The sequence below is a fragment of the Mus caroli genome, unplaced genomic scaffold (assembly GCF_978045245.1).
Source record: "Mus caroli unplaced genomic scaffold, Mus_caroli_1 scaffold_7, whole genome shotgun sequence".
In the NCBI taxonomy this organism is placed as follows: domain Eukaryota; kingdom Metazoa; phylum Chordata; class Mammalia; order Rodentia; family Muridae; genus Mus; species Mus caroli.
The window spans coordinates 1,165,116-1,191,985 of NW_028227262.1; the positions used below are offsets into that span (position 1 = coordinate 1,165,116).

Below are 26,870 nucleotides of genomic sequence, written 5' to 3' on the forward strand. Positions count from 1 at the left end.
ACACACACACAGAGAGAGAGAGTACTTGAGTAGCTTTGTGTCTCTACCCTTCCTTAGCACAATGTGCACTAGGTAAAACCTACATCCATTTTTTTTATTACTATGGAGGGAGCAAAGGACACAAGTGTGTGGTGTGGTGTGTGTGTATGTGTGTGTGTGTGTGTGTGGGTTCAGCAGTAACTGAGGGTCAGATGTTCTAAGAAAGCTGTCATTAGGACACAAGATTTCAGCTTTGCTCCTCTCTCACCAACTTTGATTCACCAAGAAAAGCCAACAATAAACAAAACATCAAAAGAGGCAAGAATGGATCCTGTCTTGGACTATGTCCCTGTTAATTTGGGAACTGTTGCATTAAGTGCTCTGGTGTTTAAACTTAAGGAGCCATCAGGAGGCTCAAAGAACACATTCTCCTTTCCATTTCAAGTTTCTTTTCTTTCTTGTCAAAAGTTTGATGTTGTTTGGTTTTTGATTGTTTTAATGACGACTTTATTTTGAGGTTTGGGGTCTAGATGTATGAAGTCTCAGTTAATTTCAGTAATAAAGCCATGTCCATTCACAAGTGGCCTGAAAGAACCAATGGGGCTTTTCAGTACTAGGGGAAGTCAGTGTTTTTCTGGAATACCTCATTTATTTGTTGTGATTGGCATTCAAAAGTAGAACAGTTTCGAGAAAGACAGGAGTTTCTGAGCCAGAGGCAAATGCCAAGGCAGTCCATAGCTTTAATTTATATTTAAGGGTCAAGGCAGTCTCCCAGGAGACAATAATTATACCCAAGAGATCCATCCAGTAAAATAGCAGGTAAAGTAGCTGGGCCTGGGCAGCTGAGGTAGGGGGTACTCTAGGATTCTTCTGTAGCCAATGCTCAGGACTGCCTGAATGACAGCCTAAGGCAGTGTCTCAAAACCAAAACCAAAACCAAAAGAAAGCCAGAAGTAATGTGTTCAGCGCCTCCTTCATTGCTTAAGAGTTTAAGGGAAAAACAAAAGGAAGAGCTTCCCATACGGAAATAAAAATCAAAACTGGGGCTTATTATAAGCAGCAGCAGAAACAGCAAGGAGGCAGTTACAGCCGGGGATGCACCCCTGGGCTTCGGGGAAAGGACTGCTGCGCGCGTTGCGTTCCCAGGACTGGGGCATAGCATCTTGGAAGACTTTAAGCCCTGAGGGTGCTGGAGCTTGCCCCCCATCTGTCCAGCTGGTTTCGAATCGCTCACGCCTCCAGGGAGAGAGGGTGTCCGGGTCCAGACTAAGTACCTGACAAGCCTGCCGATTTGCGGCCGGGAGGCGGCGGGGACCTGCCCCTCCGCAGCTGAGACCGGCTGGGGACAGGTCTGGGAAAGCAGTTGGGCGTACCCGGTGGGACCCTGGGTGGCCTTCCCGCGTGTCCCCTCAAGCCCTGCGGCGGCCTGCTAAACCTGTGCGCTCTGGCTGTCCGGGACGCAGTGCCAGCGGGTAGAGGCCAGGTGTTGGGGACCTCAGGTCCCAGGATCCAGGAGGCGGAGGCGCGCAAGCGGGCATGCGCAGAGTGGGCGGAGGCGGCGGCGATGGCCCGGGGAGGCGGGGGGATCGCTGTTTATTTGCAGCTGGGCCACCGCGGCGGCAGAACACCGGGCGCCCGGGCGGGGACAGTGGGCGCGCGATGCCTGAGCCAAGCAGGCCGCCGCGCGCCCGGGTCCCGGCCGGGGAGGATGCGCGCCGCGCGGGAGCGGCCGTGCGGGCGGTGCGATGCTGGTGACCCGCGGGGACCGCGGCGGCGGGGAGCGCGTGCCCTCGCGGCGCCCGCGCTGCGGGCTGGTTCCAGCGGGGGCCGCGGCGCTGCTAGCTGGGGCCAGCTGCCTTTGCTACGGCCGCTCGCTGCGGGGCGAGTTTGTACACGACGATGTGTGGGCGATCGTGAACAACCCCGACGTGCGGCCCGGGACACCGCTGCGCTGGGCCATCTTCGCTAACGACTTCTGGGGCAAGGGCCTGGCGGACAGCACCAGCCACAAGTCCTATCGGCCACTGTGCGTGCTGTCCTTCAGGTGAGCCTGTGCGTCCTGGGGTCTAGACGCCTGTCCCTGGTGAAGGGATGGTACGGCGGGGACACTTCTGACAGGTCCCTCGGTACCACCTCTAGGTTGTTCTCCCCTTTCTCTCAGTTCTAACCCTGGTCTTCTAGTCATCAGCCAGATCCTCCTGGATTTATCTCGTGTTCTGGCTGTTCAGTCTGGTCCTCTAGGTTCTACGCTTTGCTCCACTGCCCTGCTCCGTTCTCCAATTTCTGCCCCAGGTCCTCTGGGATCAATGCTTGGCGCTCCTGATTCTATCTTAAGTGTTCTCCAGGGTCTGTCCCAGGCCCTCACCACTCTAGTATTCTGTCAGCGCAGCCCCAGATTTTCTCTAAACGAGGTTCTCTCCGCTCTGCCCCGAGACCTCGTCGCTCTGGCTGGGTTCTCTTGGGTCCGACTCTGATCCTATTGCTCCAGGCTTAGTCCTGAGTCCACCTGGCTCTGCCTCTGGTCATTATCCGGACAGCTTAAGGTTCTCAAGGCTTTGCTCAGGTCCTGAAGCACTACATCGTTTTCTTCTGGCTCTGTTTTGGGTACTCTCCGCTCTGTTTTGGGTACTCGGGGAGATCTCTGCTCTGCCCCGTATCTTCCCAGCTAAACCTAGGTTCCTGGCTGCGGAGTTGGGACCGAGTTCTGCCTGCTATGTCCCCGGGGCTTCAGGGATGGCAGACGTGACTTCTCGCTGGAGCTTTTCCTACCCGCGATTAGCGGGTTCCAGAGGGTGGCGATGCTCCAAGTTGTCAGCTTCTCCAGGGAGGTTGTACTGCTGGGCAGATGAGGAATAAAGGGACCGGATCAGGTGGCCTAAGATGCTCCTGAAGCTGCTAGACTGTGGGTGTTCCAGGCAGGAGCTAGGGAGAGGTGTCAGGCACCCTACTCTGAGTACCCGGCTTTGCGTACTGGGATGCTAATAGCCTCTCTAACCCGGGCATTTCCAGCCCCAGCCTCTGCATCCGCGGTGCTGCACCCAGCCTCCGGGACCCACACTGAGAACGTGCAAGGGCGCATAGAGCCCCTTCCCTAGCTCCGGAACCATGACTCAGCATTTCTGGTGTGAAGTAGTGGATCCGGACCGAGAGTACGCATTTGTAGAGTGGTGTATCTGCTTGAATCCTGAGGGAAAGAACGGGTTGGAACCAAACCGATGAGCTCCATCCAGTGTAACTTGGCTCCGCGTTTGAGCTGGTGTGCGTTCAGAACACAGCAGCTCACAGGGTATTAGCTCCGTATTAACTAGTTTTGAAATCTTTGCCATAGTTTATGGCACTGATCTCTGGGGACAGCTGGCAAAATAACAGCGTGAGCCTTCAGGCCCAGAGCTTTGGAGAGAAAAGGAAAACCTGCAGTTGGCTTTCACGTAATTCTTTCAAATAAACTAATGTTTTAAAGACGGCGAGAAAATAACACATCTGACTCCCAAGGAGAGGTTTTATAAACATTTGTCTTTGGAAAGTTGTGTTAGTTTTCATCGCAAAGATAGCCTTAGCTGCAGAGTTTCTTAGCCCTTTTAATTTCCGAAGTGCTTTTTTTTTTATTCATAAAACTAGGAACGCTTCTTTTTACACTGGATGGACGATAGGCATTTTCATGGACTGGGTGAGGCTGTTGATTAATTTGAGGGTGTATAAGCTCACTGCACTCCATATGCGGACTTTTTACAGCCCTGGAGCCTGCCCTGGTCCCTGGCCTGAGAACAGTTTCCATTTAAAGCACCAGGGTTGAATGCCTGCTGCTGGAGGACGGGCATAATAAGTGTAAGGTGCTGGCTGTCCAAGTGTTTTTAATAGTTCCTAATAGGAACTCTGCCAAGCCAGAGGAGGAGGGGCTATCCACCTCCACCTTTTATCACTAGCTTGACTTCATCGCCCCTGCCCCCACCTGCCCCACCCTCCGGAGGGTGAGGGGTTGGGGATAGTGATGGGGGTGGGGAATGAACAGGGCTGGCAGAATGGGGGAAAGGAAGGATATGCAACCTGTTTCTGGTGCAACTGTCTAAGACTGTTGCTCTTTGGTTTTGGGGTTTTGTTGGTTTGGTTTTTTTTGGTTGTTTGGTTTCTTTCTTTCTTTTTCTCTTTCTCTCTTTCTTCCTTTCTTTCTTTTTCAACTTGTCACAAGCTAGGTTCATCTAGGAAGAGGGAAACTCAGTTGAGAAAACGATACTCCCATGAGATTGGCTGGTAGGTAAGCCTGTGTGGGCATTTCCTGATTAATGATTGATGTGGTGTCATTCCTGGACTGAGCAAACCAGTAAGCATGTTCCTCCATGTTGGTTCCTGCCTTGACTTCCCTAAACGATGGGACTATGGTGTAGACGTGTAAGGTAAATAAACCTTTTTCTCCCTAAGTAGATAGATATTGTGTGTGTGCACGTGTGTGTTGTGTTTATCACAGCAATAGAAAGCAAATAGAGACACAGAGAAATCTCCCCTTTTTTCTTGTTTTTTTTTGTTTTTGTTTGTTTTTGGTTTTTTTTTTTTTTTTTTTTTTTTTTTTTTGTAGACAGGGTTTCTCTGTATAGCCCTGGCTGTCCTAGAACTCACTCTGAAGACCAGGCTGGCCTCGAACTCAGAAATCTGCCTGCCTCTGCCTCCTGAGTGCTGGGATTAAAGGCGTGGGTCCACCACCACGCCCGGCCCCTCTTTTTCTTAATGGGCCAATTGAGCTGTGAGTCTACAGAGCACAGGGTGTGATTTGGAATAGTTACCTCATCTGGAAGAGAGAGCATCGCAATCCCCTCTGCTCCTTCGGTCACTTTCAGTTAGAATGGCCAACTCATCTACAGTAAATGAGGTGTGCCCATGATCCAGTGCAGCAGCAAGAAGCTCAAGGTCCTTGAAGACTTCAGACACTTTTAATAGTTTTTTTTTTCTTTTCTTTTACCTTCTTCTTTGTTGTTGTTTGTTTCTTGAGATATGCTCTCACTCCATAGCTCAGGCTGGCTTGGGATTCACTATGTAGTCCAGGCTAGCTCTTTACTGATCATAGTCCTGCCTCAGCCTCCTAAGTGCTAAGATTACACATTCAGTGAGCCATCACGCTTAGTTAGATCTGCATAATTTGAACCTGCAAGAAGGGATGGAAAACTATTTTATTTGGTATGCATCAAGCATTGGCCTAGTGTCCTGGTTAGTTTTTATGTCAACTTGAAACAAATTAGAGTCATCTGTGAGGGAGATGACTTTAATTGAGAAAAGGCCTCCATAGTATCAGGCAGTAGGCAAGCCTGAAAGGCATTTTCTTTTTTTTTTTTTTTTTTGGTTTTTCGAGACAGGGTTTCTCTTTATAGCTCTGGCTGTCCTGGAGCTCACTTTGTAGACCAGGCTGGCCTCGAACTCAGAAATCTGCCTGCCTCTGCCTCCCGAGTGCTGGGATTAAAGGCGTGCACCACCACGCCCGGCGAAAGGCATTTTCTTAATCAGTGATTGATGTGGGAATATGGAGCCCATTCGTGGGTGTTTCCATCTCTGGGCTAAGTGGTCCTGGGTGCTAGGAAATTAACATTTCTATGAGATACCCCATCCCCTAAATTTCATCAGCTTTTGAATGCATATTTTATTTATCTTGGTGTATATTTAGTTCTCTGCAGTTTTATGACAGGCATCAATTTCTGAGATTCTACTCGAGCACTTCCATCTTGTGGATGCTATACTTCCTCACTGTAGCCATGCACCTAAGATCTAACACCCATCCATGCCAATGTCCTGCTTTCTACAAAGTCACCATATGAAACACTGGGACCTCAAAGTCTTGTCAAATGTACTAGCCTGGGCTACATCTTCCTTTACTTTACCCCAGGCTATGACTTCCTTTGCTCTAATGCAGCCATCTAGATTTGGTCTGGTTTTTGGCTTGGGTTACTTCAGAAAAACCTTTCTTGGAATTTCTCAATGTGAGGAATTTCATATTCACAGGGACTAATGGGTTTGCCACACCTGAGGAGCAGGTAACTCAATGCTGCAGATGGAGCTGGTCGTGCTAAAAATGTAATGATTAGGAGGTTGGGCTTTGAGCTGTGTACTATCAGCTCTGCCTCTCATTTGAAGAAAGGGAGTGTCAATCAAATGGACCAAATAATGAAGTCCTAGTAAAACCCTGAGCCCTGAGTTTGCTCACACTTCCCTGGTAGATTCTGCCACTCTAGTGCCCTGAGCCAGGTGCATTCTTGAGGCCTGGCAAGAGTGTGTCTAGGACTCTCCAGGCCTCCTGCCAGGCAAAGCTAGCTCCCCTTGGCCCTGAGTTGTTTTTTTTTGTTTGTTTGTTTGTTTTTTGTTTTTTTAATCAAACTCCTATAGTTTAGCAATTTCCTCAATAATCCTTAAATGCAAGGTATTCTAGAGTATTGGTGGACCAGAGAGAGTTGGAGGAAGCCTCCATTTTATAGTCAGCTGGTCAAAGCCCAGGTGCTTTGGGGATAAAGCCTCCAACTCAGATATTTGAGTCAGGAGTCCCAGCAGGACTCTGCCTAATTTAGGTTATTTGTTAACTGTGGATAGGCCTTGTTAGAATTGCAGTGTATCCAGGTGTGCTAGAAAACACATGGTTTCCAAAGAAAGTAAATGCAAAATTAACAGCTCAGTTACAGTTGTTACTAAGATATGTGGCAAAATTAACAGCTCAGTTACAACTGTAACGAAGATATGTGGCATTAAGTTCTAGTTACTTGCTGAGTTTCTCTTAACATGTTTCTTGAACATGTTCTCTTTCCTGTGTGGTCACCAGTCTCCCCACCCCCAACCCCTCACACACACATACACACTGTTTCCCTCTCTCTCATGTCCTTCTCTTTAGTCTGTCATTACTTGGAGTGCCAAGGAGACAGTAATGGTGGTTGGCATCTTTCCCGGAGAGCAGCTTTCTCATAGTGAAGATGAGAGGACCGAGCTCTGTTCAGTTGCATAGTTTGTTTCTTCAGATGAAGTAGTGATTTGTTGATTTGTCTCTAGAACTAGAGGTAATGCGGAAGAGATACAGCATGATTGATGGCCTATGGGATTTGCCTTACAGGGAAAATAAGCTGAACCAGATGTTATCTATTGATTGAATGATTGATATAAGATGACCATGGAAACCATTCTCAAGCATTTGAGAGCCATAGTACAGCTTGAGGTGGGAGCACCAGACATAGATAGGTGTGTTCAGTGGGTCATGCTGAGTTCTGAACACCCAGAAAAAATATCAGAAATGACAAGAGTTGGGGAGTGGCACAGTAGAATGCTGCCTTGCAGGCATGAGGGCCTGAGTTCAATCATCCAGAACCCATTTTTTTTTTAAAGGCCAGGCTTAGTAGCAATACTATGCTTATTAACCCAATACTAGGGAGGCAGAGACAGGCAAATCCGAGGCTTGCTGGCTGGCAAGCTTAGTCCATTTGTTGATCTGTCTCAAAATCAAGGTGGATAGCACCTGGGAAATGACAGCCGAGGTTCTTCTTCAAATGCACATGCACACATATCTCTGTATACATGTGCACATGCACAAAAGAAATGATAAAGGGGCTATACTTACATCTCCCCCCTCCTTTCCTGGATGAGTTATTTCTTTTTGTTTGTTTGTTTGTTTGTTTTGTTTTTAAAAGAATGCTTACCACTGAGCACACTGACTTTTCTGCTGAGCTTGCTGGCCCTGTGTGCATTCCATTGAACTTTGAGACCCATGTCTCATAGCTCTGCTAATCCCCTGCCTGGGTCCAGATCTCAGACTTCACCCCAGATATGCTTTCAACTACCTTAAGATGGGTTGGGAGCAGGGAGTCATAGCTGAAGGTCGCTTTAAGAAGTTTGGTGTCCATGGGTACCCCATGAGGCCTATGTCTAGGAAGATACGAATATCACTTTGTCCTTGGTACAGTGTAGCTCATATCGGAGGCATTTCCAGCTGTCTGTGCACCTAGTCTCTGCTCCACTACAGTTCTCCTGAGAGGAAAGAGTCATGTAGCTTTTCTTTCACGGAGTCACTAGAGTGATGCCATTCATGGGACAATACAGAGTGGAAGAAGCTATGAGCCGGTTCCTTTCTGCAAGCTGACTATGAAAGAGCTACCATGGAGAGGAGCTTTCAGATGTTAGTGAAGGGACCCTTGGTTACAGAAGTTTGAATGCCAAACAGGCAGCAGAAACAAATCTGATGTCAGAGGACGTGGTCTACACCAGGGTTACAGGTGTGGGCAGGCACTCATGCCAAGGGAGCTGAGTGAGGTACAGAGGGTGATCCTATGTACCAGGGAAATCCCAGGTGTGTGTGTGTGTGTGTGTGTGTGTGTGTGTGTGTGTGAGAGAGAGAGAGAGAGTGTATGTGTGTGTGTGAGTGTGTGTGGGGGGGGACTCTGTATGTGTGTGAGAGCATGTGAATGTGTGTGTGCATGTATGTGAGAGAATGTATGTGAGTATGTATGTGTGTGAGAATATGTGTGTTTGTGTGCATGTGTTTATGTATATGAGAGTATATGTGTGTGTGTGTGTAAATGTGTGTATGTGTGTGTGATTGTATGTGTGTGAGAGAGTGTGAATGTGTGTATGAGAGTGTGTGTATGTCTGTGAGTGTGTGTGTATTAGTGTGAGAGAGAGTGTGTGGGAGTATGTATGTGTGTGTAAGTGAGAGAGAGTGTGCATGAGTGTGAATGTGTGTGAGAGTGTGTATGAGTGTATGAATGTATGTGAGTATGTGTGTAATTATGTGTGTGTTTGAGTATGTGTGTGTATGAGTGAGGTGGTGGGGGGAGGGCACAGGAATAGACTAGAGCTACCACTGTGAAAAGTCTCCCCTTCGACCCAGTTTCCAGACCTGGCTCACTAGTGGATTTGGAACATTCAGACTGACGTTCAGGGGCTCTGAGGTGGACTCTGTATGTCTTCCAGCACAAGTCTCTCTTTCTAGGATGCATCCTGATTAAGTCTTGCCTTTCTTCTTCACTTCAACCAGACTATATTCTCTAAAGTATGCGGAAAGAGAGTGAGAGTTTACCCAAAGCTCCTGGCTATGAGAGAGAGGAGGTGGAGAGCTGGCCTCCTTTCTGCCTTTGCTCTCCTTTGATGTCAGATTATTTGACCTGACTTCTCCTGGGACCTGATATAGCTGTCCTGGAGAACACCCAGTCTGATTGCTTTGAGTTCACACACTGCTCTCCTGATCAGCTTCACAGGGAGATATTGAGGTTCAGAAGAGGAAGGGGGATTTCAGTCAGAGATGCCTGTTAAGGTTATTTGAGAAAAAAAAAATCCTACTGCCTGTCCTAGTTCTAAATGAGAAATAAAGCCTAAGCCAAATAAAATGAGACATTCTTAGAGCTGAAAGGGAAAGATGGGCTTTTCCTGCCTTCAGTGTAATTTAAATTCATTTGTTTATTCAACAGACTTCTTTTAGAATCTATTGTGTGCTGAATGCAGTGGATTTCAGCGATGGAGAGAAATTAGCTTCTTAAATCTCTGAAAAACTGCTCATAAGTCCTGAAGACAATTATTAGTAAGTTTTAGAAACGTGGTTGAGCACTATCATGGAGGTACTCTCGGGGTGACCTGGAGGGCTGAGATACTGCTCTGGCTAGATAGTGTCAAGGGACTGTCATCAGACTCTTGTGGGCAGTTTGGGTCTCCCAGAAACTTGTATCTCACAGATGTATTGAAGCTCTATTGAACCCATGTATGTATTGAACCCATAGAATGTATACATAGTATAAAAGAGACAAGGTTGTGTTACCTGGTAGAGGCTGGGTGACAATGGCTACCTACATGCTGGAGAAGCTGAGAAGTCTGTAGCTTTTTGGTTCACAAAGCTAGATGCCAGGACAGTCCCCATCCTGTGGTGAGGTCTGGAAGGTCCCCATATTCTCACTGGAAGGCCAAAGAAGCTAGGATGTCAACCAAAGACACACTCAGGGAGAAGCAGTGGCTGGCAGGCCATGCTTCATTCTCCTTGGATCTCTGCATCTTCTGCACTCTTTTGGACAAGTGACACCCACTTTGAGCCTGGGTGTCTCTGCTCAACCCTTTCCAGAAGCTGACATAGACAGGCCCCTAGTTCTGTCCCCTAAGTGACACTACATCCCATGGAGTTGGTGATCCAGACAGATCATCACACTTCAATGCTACTTGAGCTGACACCTTCTTGGTGTTCCTCTACAGGTTGAAACCTCAGCTGCTGGAGGTGTCAGCTGACTGTATAACCGAGGGACTGAGCTCATGTTTCTTTGGCACATAGTACTTTACATTTATTCGTAGGAAAACAGTAATACCTTCTTCTCTAGGAATACATTTTGTTTTTAAGCAATAGTCATTCTGCCTATATTTTCATTTCCTATTTGTGATTCTAAATAGAGACCCAAGAAACAATCTACCGTCTTCTTTACTACAAGAAAAATCCTGTGCCATGATAAGTGAGTGGCTTTCATTAGGACTGGTGGAGACTGGCTAATTGTGAAATTTGTCCTAATGAAACAGGTATCCAAATGTTCCCCTGTAGCTCAACCAGCCTGAAGTTCTCAGGTCTTCTAATATTTTGAGATAAATTAAAAGTATTTACATGCAGACATCTGCTCTAAAGTTCTTTTGACAGATTAAAACAGTATCTTAAAACAGTATATTAAAAGGTATAAAGGTGAAATGAAACTATTTAGGAGAAACATGGGAGAGTCTGTTTCTGGTGTAGTTAGACCTTGCTTTCCCCTCAGATAGACTTAGAGTAAGTGTGTTGTCTCAGTGCTTCAATATTCATCTGTCTGTCCATCCACCATCTACTTCAGAATTTACTTTGTGACATCCATGAGTGAGGCTTGCTCCAGACACTGGAGAGCAAAGCTGTAAGCTCCACAAATATCATATCCCTCCTCTCTGATCACTTCTGTCCCCCATGTCCCCAGACCCCATCTTTCTGAGACCCCATTTCAGAGGATCCCACTCCCCCAATCCTAGAGCTCCCTTGTGCAAGTGACCCCAGTGTCTAAGATGCTCTCTTAGCCCTGGCGCCTCTCAATGAGTACCATGGATCTTGCCTCTCTTCTCCACTTGGAGAGCGTTTCCCTTATTGAAAGCTCTGACCGGGCAGGTTCTTCCATTGCTGGAGCTCTGCTGCTCCATCTGGGAATGTTCCTTTCTTACTCTCACTGCTCTGGGAATCCTTCAAGAGGAGACACTATGTCTTTTGTTCATATCTCTGGGCACTTCCTCGTGTGGTTAACATCTAGCAAATCTTGTTGAATACACTGATATGATAAACTGGAGTTCTGTGGCTCCTTGTCTCTCTGTTGGTGATTTGTCCTGCTTTTGTGGCTGAAGAGCATTAACTTTTTTCAGTTGAGGTTAACAACCCCCTCTGGGCCACAGTGTGTGTATAATCGTCCTAATCTGGATGTGAGTATTTTGTTGTTTTTAGCATTCAGCATAGCGTTGACAGGAACACTTGTGGCCACTTTGGATCTCAGTCAGTCTCCCAGTGTACTTTTCTCCTCTCAGCAGACATTTTTGTAATCTTTGTAAATGTGGATTCTGTAGTTTCATTTGAGCTGTTGGTAATGACATTAGGCAAGTAGAACTAACACTCTGACAGGCACTGGAAGTCTCAGTCCAGAAGGACATTGATGTATTAGTCCCCACTCTGTGTAGGTTGCAAATCCATCCTGGGCTGTCATGTATGCAGGCAGACTTCAAGATATTTTGATAAATGTCTCTGTTAAAACATAGATGTAGAGCATCGATCATAGCCCCTCTTCTATTAAATTATGAAACGTAAACCCCTTTTTCTCTGTGCACCCATATTAGCTTCTAGAACTAGAGATTCTGTTCTCTATTCTCACAGATAGGCTATGTTTGGAAATGTTAGCATTTTGTCTCGAACTTACGTGTCTCTCTCTTTTTATCCCCTTTAGATCTTGCTATTTTACAAATAACACTGTGAGATACATGTGGGCATGCTTGTATGTGTGTAAAAATATTTATTTTCTGATGGAAGTTTTCTAGAATTAGGATTTTTCAGCCAAGAAGTACACACTTTCATGTGTGTGTGGGAGTGTGTGTGTGTGTGTGTGAGATGCAAGGAATCATCCTTAGTCATTCTTCTACATTATTGACTGAGCCCTGTCTCAATAAAACCTATATAACATGATTCCTACTGCTTCAGTCCTATAACCCTGACTACAAGCACTGAGGGAATAAAGAAGGGACAGGCACATGGGTGTGGATACAAGAAAGCTGGGATCAGATAGTGCTGTCTTCACTAGAATGGAGGGCACCAATAACCCCTGGCCACCCAAACCTCAGCATGCTTATTAGGTCCAATGAGGGAGAAGGGTTAGCTCATAGCAAGTCTCTGTAGGTGCCATCCCCATGGGGCTGAGACATTGAGAGTCCTTGGCGTGGCAGTGCCCGTGTCAATAGCACATATTCACGGATTCCTCTGCTACCCATACTCGGAGCTCATCACTATGGCTAGTCTTGCTAGCCTGTTTGATCTGGGAAAGCCCAAGAGAAAGTTTATTTTGGCTTAAATTCCAGAGGGATTTACAGTCTACAGTGGCGGGGAAAGCATTGTGCAGCAAGATGATGGAACTGGAAGCTGGCTGGTCACATTTTCATTTACATACAGGAGGTAAAGGAGGAGAACAGGAAGTAAAGGGAGGTTATAAACCCTCAAACCTTCTTCAAGCGAAGCACTTCCTCCACCAAGGCTGCACTTCCTAGCCGTAACCTCTTCAAATGGTGCCACCAACTGTGGACCACGTGCTCAAATAGATGAGGCCTATGGGGATGATAGTTCTCACACTGCCACAACCATAACTGTGGTGCTTAGATCCATGTGCCCAAATGAAGCCTGAGGTGGTGAGAGCTTTGAAGGCCCAAGCTGTGCACACGTCACACTACCTATTTAGAACCCATATATGTCATCTCTAAGGGTGACTCATGCATTCTTGGTTGAATGTTTTGGCAAAGACAGTTTTGTAAGAAAGGCAGGTTGATAGCTCTGGAATAAACACCTAGGATTGTTGTTGTGGTGTGATGGACTGAAAGCCAGGTAGCTATGGGCCATCAACTACTGTGTACACACTGCCCCAAGGACATTCTAGATAAGAGTAACGTTTGTTTTTTGACAACATTTTTGAGAAGGGGCTTTACTGTGTAACCCACATTGGTCTCAAATTTATAACACTTTATTTCCACAGCCACCCTAGTGTTGGGATTACAGGTGTGTGCCAGAATACCCAGCAAGAGGTTTTGTTTGGGAATCTTCTCTACAGCAGCAATTCTCAACCTATAGGACCCTGTCACAGGGCTCACCTAAGGCCATGGGAAAACACAGATATTTGCATTACAACTCATAACAGTAGCAAAATTACAGTTATGAAGTAGCAACAAAAGTAATTTTAGGGTTAGGTGTCACCACAACCATAGCATGCTACAGACTTAGTTGGGGACATTATATCCTGTTATTAATGGTGACCTTTAGATGTATCTGTTCTGTATTTTGGTGTTATGAAGGTTTTAATTAATATTTATTATTTATTATTTTTATGATGTTGAGCACCCGATTTCCTTTCTGATTATAGTTCTCTTTTAGTTGGCTTACCATAGTGTTAATGATCAGATTCTTAGATGGGTGGGGGTTTGTATTATAAAAACAAGCCCTGGTCATCTAGATAGCTCAGTGGATAAAGGCTTGCTGCCAAGCCTGATGACCTGAGTTTGATCTTTGAGACGCACATGGTAGAAATAGAGAACCAGCTCCCACAAGTTATGCTCTCACCTCCACATGCATACAGTGGCATCCATTTGTGACCCTACTTCATCCTCTACCTCCAGACATACACACACAAAATAAAAAAAGCATTAACAAAAACACTATAAATACTAAAACCTCATGGTGAGTTTGCTCTCCGTGTTGTCTCAGCTGCAGCCTTGCTAACGAGTCCTGCATGGGGAGGCAATAGATGCAGCTTCCAGATGTAGAATCTGGAGACATGGCTCCTGGTGGAACTATGGCTGAGAGCACACGTTCTGGTTCATGCCTGGCTTGTCCTGGTAAAGGCACAGTTGCAGTCTCCTGGTTTCTGTTCATCTCCAGTGGCCATGGCTCTGATAACAGCACTTGGGACCCTCCCCTGGGTTACAAGTTAAAGCAAGAATGACAGGAAGGGGGTCTTTTGTGAACCATGGAGCAATGTCTGTCTGTCTATTTGCCTTTTAAGAGGGTCAGGCTCCCCGAATAGCACCATAACTGTCTCTATTGATTTCTGTAGGTGAGTCAGTTCTGAGATAGGAAAAAGCTGGAGATCCACAGCATGAAATGTTGAAACTCACCGGAAGCTATTATTAAATAGTGAATCTTCTTAAATGATGGGTGGATCCCGTGTGTGTATGCTATGATTATGGCTTGTATAGACCTCTCTATCTTTAATTTTTACTTTTTAACAGGCTAAATATATTTTTGACTGGCATGAACCCTTTCTACTTCCACGCGGTCAATGTCATTCTGCACTGCCTGGTGACCCTTGTGCTGATGTATACCTGTGATAAAACAGTCTTCAAGAATCGTGGACTGGCGTTTGTCACAGCTTTGCTCTTTGCGGTACACCCAGTCCACACTGAGGCGGTGAGTATAAAAGATGCCTTGAAATAATGTCCACTAACAGCCAAAATAACATCTATCTGCATATATCAGTCATTAAGTCCACACCATGTGTAGGTTTACCCTGTACCCCGCTACTTGACAATGGTATTCTTTGAGTGTTCACATTGGCTCTGCCCAGGATGTAATAGCACAGGGGCTAGAGAACACTCCTGATTTTATATTTGCAAAAAAATTAAATCCTGTGTGCTTTTAGATAGCAGGGGTGCCTACTATGGTGTTGTCATCTCTGATCTGCTTCATGCCTGTGTTTACGGTATGATACTGCTTGTGCTGGGAGAAGGGTCTAGAAAACTAGACTGATGGTTCTCCTAAGTTACATAAATGGACTTGGTGACTTAACTCGATAAGAAGTCTAGTTGTTTTTTGTTGGAAAGACTTTGTTCAAAAGGTATTGCTAGTTTAGATCTGTGGCCCTTTTTCAAAGGTTTTGGTCCATCATGCATCACACAAGATAGTGTCAAAAAGCCACTATGCCACATCTTATTAAAAGTAGCTGATTTCTTTTGTATGTGTTGCTGTAGGCAGGTAAGAGCTTTCTGATGGGGGCATTGGTACCAAGGTTTTCAGAGAATGAAGCCTTCTAGTGGGTGATAGGCACCATGGTTTTCAAAGAATGGTTTGTAAAGCCTCTGTGGGCACCTGGACACTTCCTTGAAGATCTGCCCAAGGGAATACTTTTAGTGAAGATACCATGTTGGATCTCTTCTGGAGCCTGCTCAAATTTGCCCTTTTCTCATTTGGATAAGGAATGCTCACACATTGTGTTCTGACTGTGTTCTAGCAGTGCATTACTTCTGAGACCCCTGTAAAGGACAGTTGATGTGTTGGTGTTTTGAGGCCTCTGTCAATTAAGGCATCATTATTATCATAGAGAAGGGCTTCCTAGCCACCTCTGCTTGTTTTCCTTTTCTTGATGAAGAATATGACCCAGTGTTAGAAGTACTGGGTGGTACTCTGTGTTGAAATTCTGAGTCAGAAGTGAAATAGTGGCCGTGGAGAACCATAGAATGTTTATTTGAACTGGCATGAGAAGTCTGATTTTATCAATTGATATCAGAGTAAGGATTAGTCTTGCCAATTTGGTATATGATGGATATTTTCCATGAACAGAATTCTAAATCTCTAAGCCTGAGGTTTGGTGTGTGTGTGTGTGTGTGTGTGTGTTCATATGTTTGTGTGTGTATATGTGTAAATCATCTATAGGATATGTACAGGTATGTAAATATATATATACATATATATATATATGTGTGTGTGTGTGTATGTGTGTATGCATATTAGTATTGATGTGTATCTAATGTACATATACATTGTATGTGGGGGGAAGTGACAAATAAAAATCACTTTATAAACAATTACATCATTAAGGTAGTTTTCCTTACTCTTTCTGAGTATGTTAGACTGGGCAAAGTTCCTATAAGTGGAAGAGTTTGAAGCATAAGTAACAGTCCTCCGATGCAGCTTGGTGAAGCTGTTTATGTACTTCTGTAAAGTGGTAACAGTGAGAGGAGAGACTGGTGGGCAACTGCTGTAGGGACTGATGTTCCTACATTCATTGCTTCTGTCTGAATCAAAGTCAAACCTCGATGATTTGTTAGATTACAGACCATAAAACACTATGTGAGACAGTAGATCCCTATGTGGTAATTGCCCCTGACTTTGGAGTTCAAAACATTTAGCTATGCCTATAACACACATCCTTCCATTCTCATCCGGGGGAATTGTCTGAAAGGAGGAAGCCAGACTTAGAATTGTGTGGCACACTCTCTTACTCTTCTGAGAAAAGGTAGACCAATCACAGATGCCAAAACCAGCCACACTTACTAGCATGTACACCTTCATGTTCAGGGCTTAGCTTCTTTCTGCTTTCATCATGATGTGAATTATAAAGAGAATACTAATACATAACTGAAATATAATATGTAGAGATTTACAGTTATCCCAGTAAGTTTAAAAAACAATTAAGGACAATACATATAGCCCTGTGGTAGGATAATTGATCACAGTGTATGAGGTCCCGAGATCCATGTTTTGCAACATACACACACACGCACACACACACACACACAAACACAAACACATATACACACATACACACCAAAATAATCCAAATGTATTTTCATTATAAAGAGGTAATATGATAAATAAAATACATTTAAACATAGCAATGCAATGCATCAAGAGAAAATGCTGAGGGTGAGTAACACTGAAGTATATAACTTCACAGGAAGAGAAGACTGGACAGGTTTCCATGGAAAAAAATAACTCTTTCTAGCAGGTGTGATGGTCAATGGTCTCAGACATTGTGAAGTAGAGGCAGGAAGATCAAGAGTTCAAGGTCATCCTGGGCCACATATTGCAGAGTTCCAGGCCAGTCTGGGATACATAAAATGCTGTCTCAATAAACTTAAGAAAATAATTTAAAACGCCCCCTTGTATGTAGGCAGAAGGTGGGGCAGCAGGGGCTGTTCAGGCTCCCTTGGGTACAATACAGCCAAATTTTAAAATGCCAGAATTTATGGTGTATGAAAGGGTAGATTCTGATAGTATTTAAATGTGTTCTGATGAGTTTTATGTATGAACTTAAGTAAATGAGAAATGCCTAACTTTCTAATGCTCTTTGTGTGCATACTATGAAGGAAAATGGCCAAAGTGTTGGTCATATAGAAGGCTAGGATAATGTTAACATTTTTGACACATTTGTAAACTATAGTTGAATGGGCTGTACTGTACTTGGGGACAGTTATTACAGGAAAGATCAATTGAATGTGCAGTTAGAGTTTTAATTCATCGGCTAAGGAGAGAGTGCATACACAAGGCAACCTTGGGCAGTGTAATCAGGAGCTGATCGAGGTTAGGTTAGAGTCTCGAAAGAAAGAAAGAAAGAAAGAAAGAAAGAAAGAAAGAAAGAAAGAAAGAAAGAGACAAATCCTATTAGTAAAATAACCTTTAAAATGGGTTTTCCAGGGGTTTTGTGCTAATACAAAAATCCATAGTAACACAATTAAAGAGGCACAGGTGTTGAAGAGCTGGGAGAAGGATATTGGGTAGTCACTTGAATTTGCAAGATGAAGGAGCTGTGGACCACAGGCAAAGAAAGCTGACCCAACATATCATTTACGCTATGGAGCAAAATGGAGTCTGCTATTTAATTATAGATTGAAGTTCGGGTTTCTAGGGAGGAGGAGAGAGAGACAGAAGAAGTGATGCACTTCACAGACAGTGATAAATTATCAAACATGCACAGTAAGACATGGGGGGCCTTGGGAAATCTCTCATCTTCATTAAACAAGACTACGCATGGACCATATGCTATGCTATTCCAGGAAGATGGAGACTTTAAATTTGGATGGAATTTGGTTTAGATGCACTGACGTGATTGTGTGTCAGCATGTCAATGTGGTTTACTTTGTAAGTGAGGCAGTTAGCAAATAGATGATGAGTCCAGGCTTGTAGGTGCCGGGAGATCATAGGGATTCCTTCCATAGCTTATATTCACAGAAAACCCAAGACTAGACACGAAAATAGATGCAAAAGTAAGACCCAGAGAAGAGAACAGTTAATTCAAATGTAAGCACACAGACACCTTAGTTAGTCATATTTTTAGCAAGCATTTGAAAGCATGCATATGGTGACAGCAGGATTGTGTTCTGCAGGGCAGGGAATGAAGGGGGCCAGACTACCTCATTTAAGCCCTGGAGGTTCTTGGGCAGGTTTCCCAATGTTGTATTTCTTTGAAAATTTTTGCTTTTCTGAATTCTGAATCATGGAAAAACAGCAAAATCGGGAAAATCATTGTGATTCTCCTATGAACATTTACATCTGGTCAACATAGCTATCTCTGGTTTGCTGGACTGAAAGCGAGAGCAGAGGAAGCCGGCACACAGAGTGGGAAGATTAAAGCCAACATGTCTAGAATCAGAACAGGAGGGCTCAGGAGAAAATTGGCTCTGATCTAATCAGCCGGTCTGGCTCCTGGCTGTTCCCACATGTTCCATTCACGTTCCTGGCCACATCTGAGGCTAATGGAGCTCATTCTTGCAGATAAAATAAATATTCGTAACTCTATACAGAGTCTACTTATACAAACCCTGTCAATAACCTTCCTAAAATAACACAATGTAACCTAAAGGCTAATGAAGTTCTAATGGGCATTTTCTGTGTGTGGTTTTGTTATCCTGGCTGACAGGTCCACATATCCATTACAGCTCAGACACCCATAACCTGAAAATCTCAAATTCCAGATTCTCCAAAGCCTGACACTTTAAATATTGTCATGATGTCACAGCCAGGAAATTCCTCACCTGCTAGAATGTGACAGGTCACAGTTGAAATGTGGAGATACTAAAAGTGCTGTATAAGGTCACCCTCAGACTTTGTATATAAAGTATATGGAAATAGAGATGGAGTTTGTATTCAGTCCTGGATCCTATCCCCAAGTCATCTCATTGCCTACACATGAAGATATTCTAAAATCTAGAGAAAGAGGGAGCAAGAGAGAGATGCATAGAAAGAGACAGAGAGAGATAGAAAGAGAGATACAGAGAGAGACAGAGAAACAGAGACTCACCTGTTTTAAATTCTATTCAGTCATATTCACTTAGTCATAGCACTTTCCAGCATTTTAACAGTGCTTTGATGTAATATGCCCTGGTGATGAAGGCCTACAGCTTTTGGCTGAGAAAGGTGCATACAGTTCTACTCACCATGAGCTGCCCAGTTGCTTTTTATGTCAGGACACCGGTGGGTTCAGCTGCCATTGCTGCAGCAACCCACCTCTGCTGCCTGGTATCATTCGGCATTCTAGCTGTTGACCGCACATGCCCTGTCCCTATGTTATCCCCCTTCCAGAACCACTGCATGCCCTCCTACCCTCCAAGAGGAATGCACGTTAGTGCCTTTCCCGGTCCTGCTTCATGGCCCCCAGTCTCAAGCTCCTGAAATCTTCCTTGCCTCTTCTTTAGCTGTCAGATTCGGAGCCAGCCCTTCTGTGATACTTCCTAGACCCAGTGGCCAGAACGAAGCTTTTCTCTTTTCTGGCAACAGTGGCTCCCTGTATCCTATTTAATACCCTCTTCTGACCCCAGCAGATGTTAAAGTCCTTGAGGCAGGCAATTGCTTTCCAGTTGGCATAGTACCTTCTAGTTCTTGCTCACTGGAACAAGACCACAGTGAACGAACATGATGACATTGACTAACAGAGCCACAGGAAACGGTAGCTGTAGTCAAGCAGTTGATAGGGATGGTCACTTTATTTTAGATGTCAAACACTTTGCCCAAAGACCTCAGCTCAACGGGAGGTACAGAGTAGGCATGTACTGTGTGCTTTGTGGTTTGGCCTGGAGAGGGGCCTGTTAATATCAGCGCTGACACTGTCACATCCTCTATTAATTTCTGCTAATGGGACTCTACATTATGAGGCTATTGTTGAGGTAAGTTCTTACTCTCTAGCTCAGGCTAGTTTTGAACTCATTACCTTCCTCCTCAGCCTTCCAGTGCTGGGATGATAGGCATGAGTCAGCCCACCCAGCTGGTATATTCGTTATGCATTTGTGCATTCAGCTGTCGTAGTCTTGATCTTTCCAGATTGGTTTAGAGTGAGAAACAGGGTTTCAAGACACTTTAGAGACACTGGTTAGACCTGCCTAACTTGTGACTGCTATACTCAACCTTGCTATAAGCTTTGCTGTTGGCCACATCATTCATTCTGGGATGAGCATCTATCCCTCCAATTTTGCCCCATGACTTCATGACAGGTTAGGTGGGCTCTCTTCTTAACCTTCTTGAATTCATGCTCACTTAAATGCTCTAGGACAGCAGTGGCCACTAAACCCATCTGAGCCTCACATGTGACTTGTGCGATCATCACTCAGTTGGGACCTTATACCTCAGTGTACACTGTCACTGCCTGCCTACCTGGAGTCATGTAGCTTTGTGGAGAACTGCAGGCTGGTCTCCAGTCAAGCTGAGGTCTGAACCCCAATGGTCATGATTCACCTACATGACACGGTAGGCATTCCCTCATGCTCCTGGAACTCCGGCTCCTGCCTAAGGTACCATCTCCCACAGCCTCCACAAGAGAAGCATGGTCAGTAGTTGCATAAGCAATGGCCCAAGCTTCTGACCTTCAGGCTAAACTCCTCCCCAGTTACCTAGCAACAGTGAAGACCATAAAAAGGGGTGCTCAGCCCGTACCTCGCTCTCTTATTCCTTTGTCCTCTCACCTGTCTCTCTCACTTCTCTCTCCTCTTCTTTGTCTTTGTCTTCTTCTTTCCTCTCTCTTCTTTCTCTCTCTTCCTCCTTTCTACCATCTTTCTTTCCCCAGCATTTCTATAATAAAGCTCTAAAACCATAGAGTCTCTGCTCTGCTCCTTCAAGTTCTGCTGCGCACTCTGGTCAGTGTTGGGAACTTCTCCCCTCTTCCCTCTCTCCTACAACCCTGGTGGCTTTAGCAAAGTAGCTCTGGGGGGGGGGGTGTTCCCAGGCAGGGCTGCCCCTTGACCACCCCCTAAAGAGTGGGATAGAGGAATGCCCACCCAGGGATGAGTGGATAGGGTAGATAGCGGCCCTCCCACGCCTGACTGACCAGAGAATAGGGAAACTCTGGCAGGGTGTGGGCATCTTTTTCCTTCCGTTATTCCCCAGGAACCTCCCCCCCCCTTCTTATTTTGTTTCCAACATAGCTTCTCTAACATAGCTCTCAAGTTCCTTATAGATGAGCCAATTAGTGAACACTGCATGCGGTCCAAGTAGCCATGTCAGATCACAGCTTTTAGCTCTGTGCTGCCCTTGAGGTTCTTGGTCTGTGTCCAGGCATCGCAAGGTATAGGATGGACTTGAAGTTTCCCCAGAATGTAACCAGCTATGACTCCATATGTATACATAGATTTTGTATAACTGATAAATATACTAAGCTAGCCAATAAAGCTAAATAAACATACCATGCAGGTAACTTTTCAAATGAAAAGATAGTTTCTATTAGCCATACAGAAAATGCTATGCTGGAGTTAAGAGTTCTACCCTTCTCCAAAACCCATTTGATGCAGCACCTTCACATCACCTCATTGGCAACTGCAGTCAGGTGTTAACACATGAGCTAACTAGGGACTCAGCTGGATTTCAGAAGTCAGGTGCTCTCTTCCATGCTGACACCACCAGCTCTGTAGAGTATGTTTATAACATGGTTTGTTGATGGTTCACACTCCCTGAACCCATGGATCCTTGGGTCTTCTCTGATGTGGGTGACAATGTTTTCGTGTGTGAGTGATCAGCCTTACTCATGTCCCACATAAACAGCTCCTGGCCCATCTCTTCCTTGGAAGTTTTGTTGGTTAATTTTGTCAGTTACACACAAGCTAGAGTCATCCAGGAAGGGGTCAAGCCAGTGTCATCTGGGAAGATGACAAGCCAGTGTCATCTGGTCCTAAGGCAAGCCATGGGCAGACAATTGATGTGGAAGGGCCCAGCACACTGGGTAAGGTGTCACCCTTGGACCTGGGTGGTATAACAAAGTAGGCTGAACACGTCTTGGAGAGCTGTGTTTTCCATGGCTTCTATTTCAGTTCCTGCCTGCAGGTTGATGCCTTGAATGCTGCTGTGAGGTAAAATGAACCCTTTCCCCCTCAGGTTTCTTTTGGTTGTGGCACTTTTGATCATAGCAATGGAAAGCAAACTAGAACACAGATATTTTTAAAACTATGATTCTGTTTCACCTATACAATTTTAGATCTTAGATTTAAAAAAACAAACAAGCAAAAACAAAGAGAAATACATGCATATCTTATGGAGCAAGGTAACATTAGTGTTTGAAAATCACCCCTCACCTCGCCATATGTCCCGGAATGCAGATTCATAAACAGCACTTGTGAAGCTAACTTGGAGCCTACGGCTCACCCTGGCTCTGTTCTTTATCAAGGCTTCGTTGATTTTAACTTTTGCTGATTTTGTTTTGTCATTCCTCTCGTCCTCCTCTATATAAAAATATTGTTTGTTTTCTAAAGCAGTTAGAGAGGGTTGCATAATTCATGTTCCTTTAAACATCAATAATTCAGTTGTGTATTTCCCAACCCAGAGAGCATTATTCATGGTTCGGGTTTTGTCTCTTTTAGTCCTGAACACTGTCTTACTGTCATATGATGTATACATTTCAATATGATTTGGAGTTTATATTAAAAATATATAAAGTTTTGAATATATTTGAATGCAACTTATAAATGTTATATGAATATACACTATATGATATATAACACAAATATTTCTTGGAGGCAAAGTACCTCAAAATTTATGCCTTGAAAATAAAAGTAATATATATTATATTTAAATAAATAAAATATAATTTAAATGTATGAAATTTAATGTCAATATATCATGCCCATACATCTATATATACATAGTAGACCTATAAAATTATGATTTTATATTATAAATTACAAGCAACAACATAATTAGAAATCAAAATAAATAAAAATAAGATGTATCACAGATATAATAAGGTCTAAACGTACACCGATATGCTATAATTTAAATTATGTATTTATGTTTAGTAACATATTTTTATCCTCATTCTTATGGATTGTGTCTCACCTTGGATTTGTCTGATTTTTCTCACACATGTGATCAGGTTACACTAGGCTAGAGTCAGGCCTGCATGGCATCTCTGTGAGGAGAGATCCTGGTAGACATGATATGCTGTCTTAACACACCTCTGTAGTGTCTTCACTCTTTTTATTTTTCTGAAAGTTAAGTTGGTGAGGAAATGGTTTGAAGTCATGAGGATGCATTGCATCTCAAATAACCTACATGTCCTAGATTTACCATCTGTTTTTCTCTGCTTATTATTCATTTAGTAGTTCTGAGGATTGAACCCAGGGCCTTGGCCTTGCTGGCCAAGTGCTTTACTGAGGAGTCGCATTCCCAGCCTGACTGATATTTCTGGATCCTTGCTCTGTATGACCTTTACTTTTCTGGAAGCAGATGGTGTGTCCACTGCTCTAGCCACACACACCAACAGGCAGAGCAGAGTCTCCCTTACTCACTCATTAGTTTGCTGTTTGTGTTTGTGCACTTGGAACCTTTGCCACCCATGTGTCTCCATGTACATTGTGGTTTTCTGTGTTTTTAATGGTTTGTAATGTATTATGTTCCTTGTTTATTTTAGTCACATTTTCTGAAGTTTGTTCACTGAGAGCTCCTTTAGATTTTTTTTCCTTTTGATTACCTATTTTGTTGTTGTTGTTGAGTGATTTGTGCTCTGACATGAGAAGGTGACCCTCCTGCTCTTGAGTCTCCCCAAACCTCAGCCTTAGCCTTAGAGTCAGACCCTTTTCCAGGGATCCAGTGTTTGTCTGAGGTGGGTCAGTGGACCATGGGGCATTGGCAGACCTGTGAGACCACACACACACACACACACACACACACACACACACACACACACATCTGTGCATACACATATACATCTGTGCACACACATACATATCTATGTTCTCTCTCTCTCTCTCTCTCTCTCTCTCTCTCTCTCTCTCTCTCTTTCTCTAAATCAGAAATCCCCTCATTGTATTGATTTCTCTGATTTTTGTTTTCCCTCCACTCGTCAAATGCTCTGTGATGCATCACTACCCCTTTACCCAAAGGTGATCACAGTGTCTAACACTCTGTTTCATGGTAGAGTTTATTGAGACTCAAACCCAGGCCGTTGTACAGTCTAGCCAAGCACTCTACCCCTGAGCTATGCCCACAACCCTTAGTGTATGTCTTAATAATTCAATAACTGAACAAACTTTAATGCTGAGAATTGATCCTCCAGAAGAGAAATTAGAAATAAGGTTAAGTATGAAAATTCTGCCCCTCATTCCTCCTCTTCTCTTTCTAGAAATGTGGAACATATGTAATAATGAGAGGTGTTTGCTCTATAGATTGCCACCCATATGCTTTCTGCTATGCCGTTCCTAAAATCAAACGAACTTCCACAAGATACTGTGACAATAATTTTCCAAGATTTACAGTTTTCATTGTGTTGTACTTTCTAGGTGGCTGGCATTGTGGGCAGAGCTGACGTACTAGCATGCCTCCTGTTCCTGCTGGCCTTTCTTTCCTACCAAAGGTGAGTGGGGCTAAGTAAACCCCTCTGTGATTTGGTCACATACTGCCACATGTACACTGACCCCCTGCTTGACCAGAGAGAAGCTCTAGACTGTTACATGCTCAGTGGGTATCAGGGATAAAAAAACCATCTTTTTACCCAGAGTTGAATTGTTATCTTCCAGCCCCATTCTGAAGCATTTAATATCGTGTGTGTGTGTGTGTGTGTGTGTGTGTGTGTGTGTGTGTGCGCGCGCGCGCGCGCGCGTGCGCATGTGCGCGCATGCATGTATCTCTGTGCATGTATCTCTGCTTGCCCAGTTCCAGGATTACAGACATGATGTTCATCTTTTTCTTTTTTAATGGGTGCAAGGGGTTGGTGTAGCGGGTATGTTACCTCCTGAGCATCTCCCTAACCCTGACATCAGCTTTGAAAGACTACCATCCCCTTGCTGGGAATCTTTTCTGCTTACTTTTTTCTATTAGTTTTACAATAGCCACTCACAGTTACATAACAAGGGTGATTAGGAGGTATTGCTTCTTAACTGTCGTTTTGCACTTTAGAATCCTTTTGTCAAAACACAGGAAACCTCTACTACATTTCATCTTTATCCCCAAAGTGAAGGCATTTCAACAGACCTGTGACATGTCCACGGAGAGAAGAATGAATTAGTAAAATGTGAGTTTGGTCAGAGGACTCAGAGCATCTCCCTAAAGAAGGCAGGTCATGGAGATATCCTGGCTGAGAATCTGTAAACTTGGCCTTTAGATCAATTCACTGACCCGTAACTTACAAAACCCACTTACTTAAGAACACTGTTCTAAACCTTTGGTACTTAATTAGTAACAACTTTCCCTCTTCCTCTAGTATAGCCATACTTTGGCATACTATGGCCCAGATATCTGAGAGAATGGCCTAAGGGAGTAATTCTTTGTTTTGGTGCAAAGTTTTAGCCATGGTTGGTTGGCCCCATGCATCCAGACAGAGCACAAGAACATGCGACAGGGAATACTGCAACCTCGTGGCAGACAGAGAGAAAGGGAGCGATTTCAGATCCAGAGCTTGAGATGGCCTCCCAGGACACACTCTCAGTGCCACTTCCTCAGTTCCTCCATTTTCCACTAGTATCTAGTAGATAGAGAGGAAACATGCCCCTGCACGATACCCTGCAGTACACAGGCCAGGCCCTACAAAATAGAGCCATCTGGAAGGGAAATGCCAGTGTTGCAAAGGCTGAGGACCCTGGTGCAGTCCAGTGGAGGCCTTGCATGTGGAGTGAGATGCATGGAGCCTAGGAGGCATTGCAGTAAAGGGTGGAGCCAGATTAGCACAGTGTTCATCTTCAGGCCCAAGCCTGAACTGCACACTGCATTCATAATTGTACACATATTGTTGTGAAGTCTCCAAACATGTGCTCAGATTTAATGTTTTCGTTTAGAACTAGAATTAACCTACTGATTAATTTAAAATTTTCTGTTTGGTTGTATCTGAATGTGCTCCCATCTGTGTAACTGTGAGCCAGGTCATCACAGGTTGGTCGTGTGCACCCTGCCCATGGAAAGATGTGTATTCTACCACCAAGTTAGCAAGTAATTCTAATTGTTCAGAGATGCAATACACAGGAGGAGCTGTCACAATACAGAAAGAATATTGTCCCTCACTTCAAGGGAGAGAGAGCTTAGTGGCTGTGAGTTTATGTGAATAAATAGTGATGTTTTCTTGGAGTAGTTTCATTTTATTATTTGGGAAATAACACTGAAAACATCTTGAAATTTCTGTAGGAAACTGTGATTAAAAAAATAAAGATTTTCAGGCTTGAAAGATGGTTTAGTAGCTAAGAACATATACTTCTCTAGCAGAGGACCTCATTTGGTTCCCAGAACCCATATCTCAACTTCCTGCTTCAGGGGATCTCATGGCCTCCTGTGGCCTCTATAGGAAACTGCATTCACATGCGTGCAAAAGCTACATACATTCCTCCCCCCCCACACTCTCACTCACACACACACACACACACACACACACACACACACTAATAATTAATTAAAAGGTTGCCCAATACATGTATGTTGAAAATAAATTAAAATAAACAGATTAGCCATAAGAAAAGAAAAGTGTTTCAAAACCTAT

The 26,870-nt window shown here is 44.3% G+C and overlaps 1 protein-coding gene across 5 annotated transcripts in view; it reads left to right on the forward strand.

The window, feature by feature from the left end:
* Tmtc1 (transmembrane O-mannosyltransferase targeting cadherins 1) overlaps positions 1 to 26,870 on the forward strand; it is a 348,737-nt gene that overhangs the window by 117,582 nt on the left and 204,285 nt on the right. For 2 of the 5 annotated variants that reach the window (XM_029478417.2, XM_029478419.2), the window contains 2 exons: positions 14,446 to 14,623; positions 24,688 to 24,761. In XM_029478417.2, coding sequence (XP_029334277.1) covers positions 14,446 to 14,623; positions 24,688 to 24,761 — 252 coding nt within the window. Of the gene's footprint in view, positions 1 to 1,578; positions 2,024 to 9,395; positions 9,509 to 14,445; positions 14,624 to 24,687; positions 24,762 to 26,870 lie in introns of those variants that run through there. The other 3 variants (XM_085839758.1, XM_021165345.3, XM_029478420.2) reach the window with 3 other exon arrangements.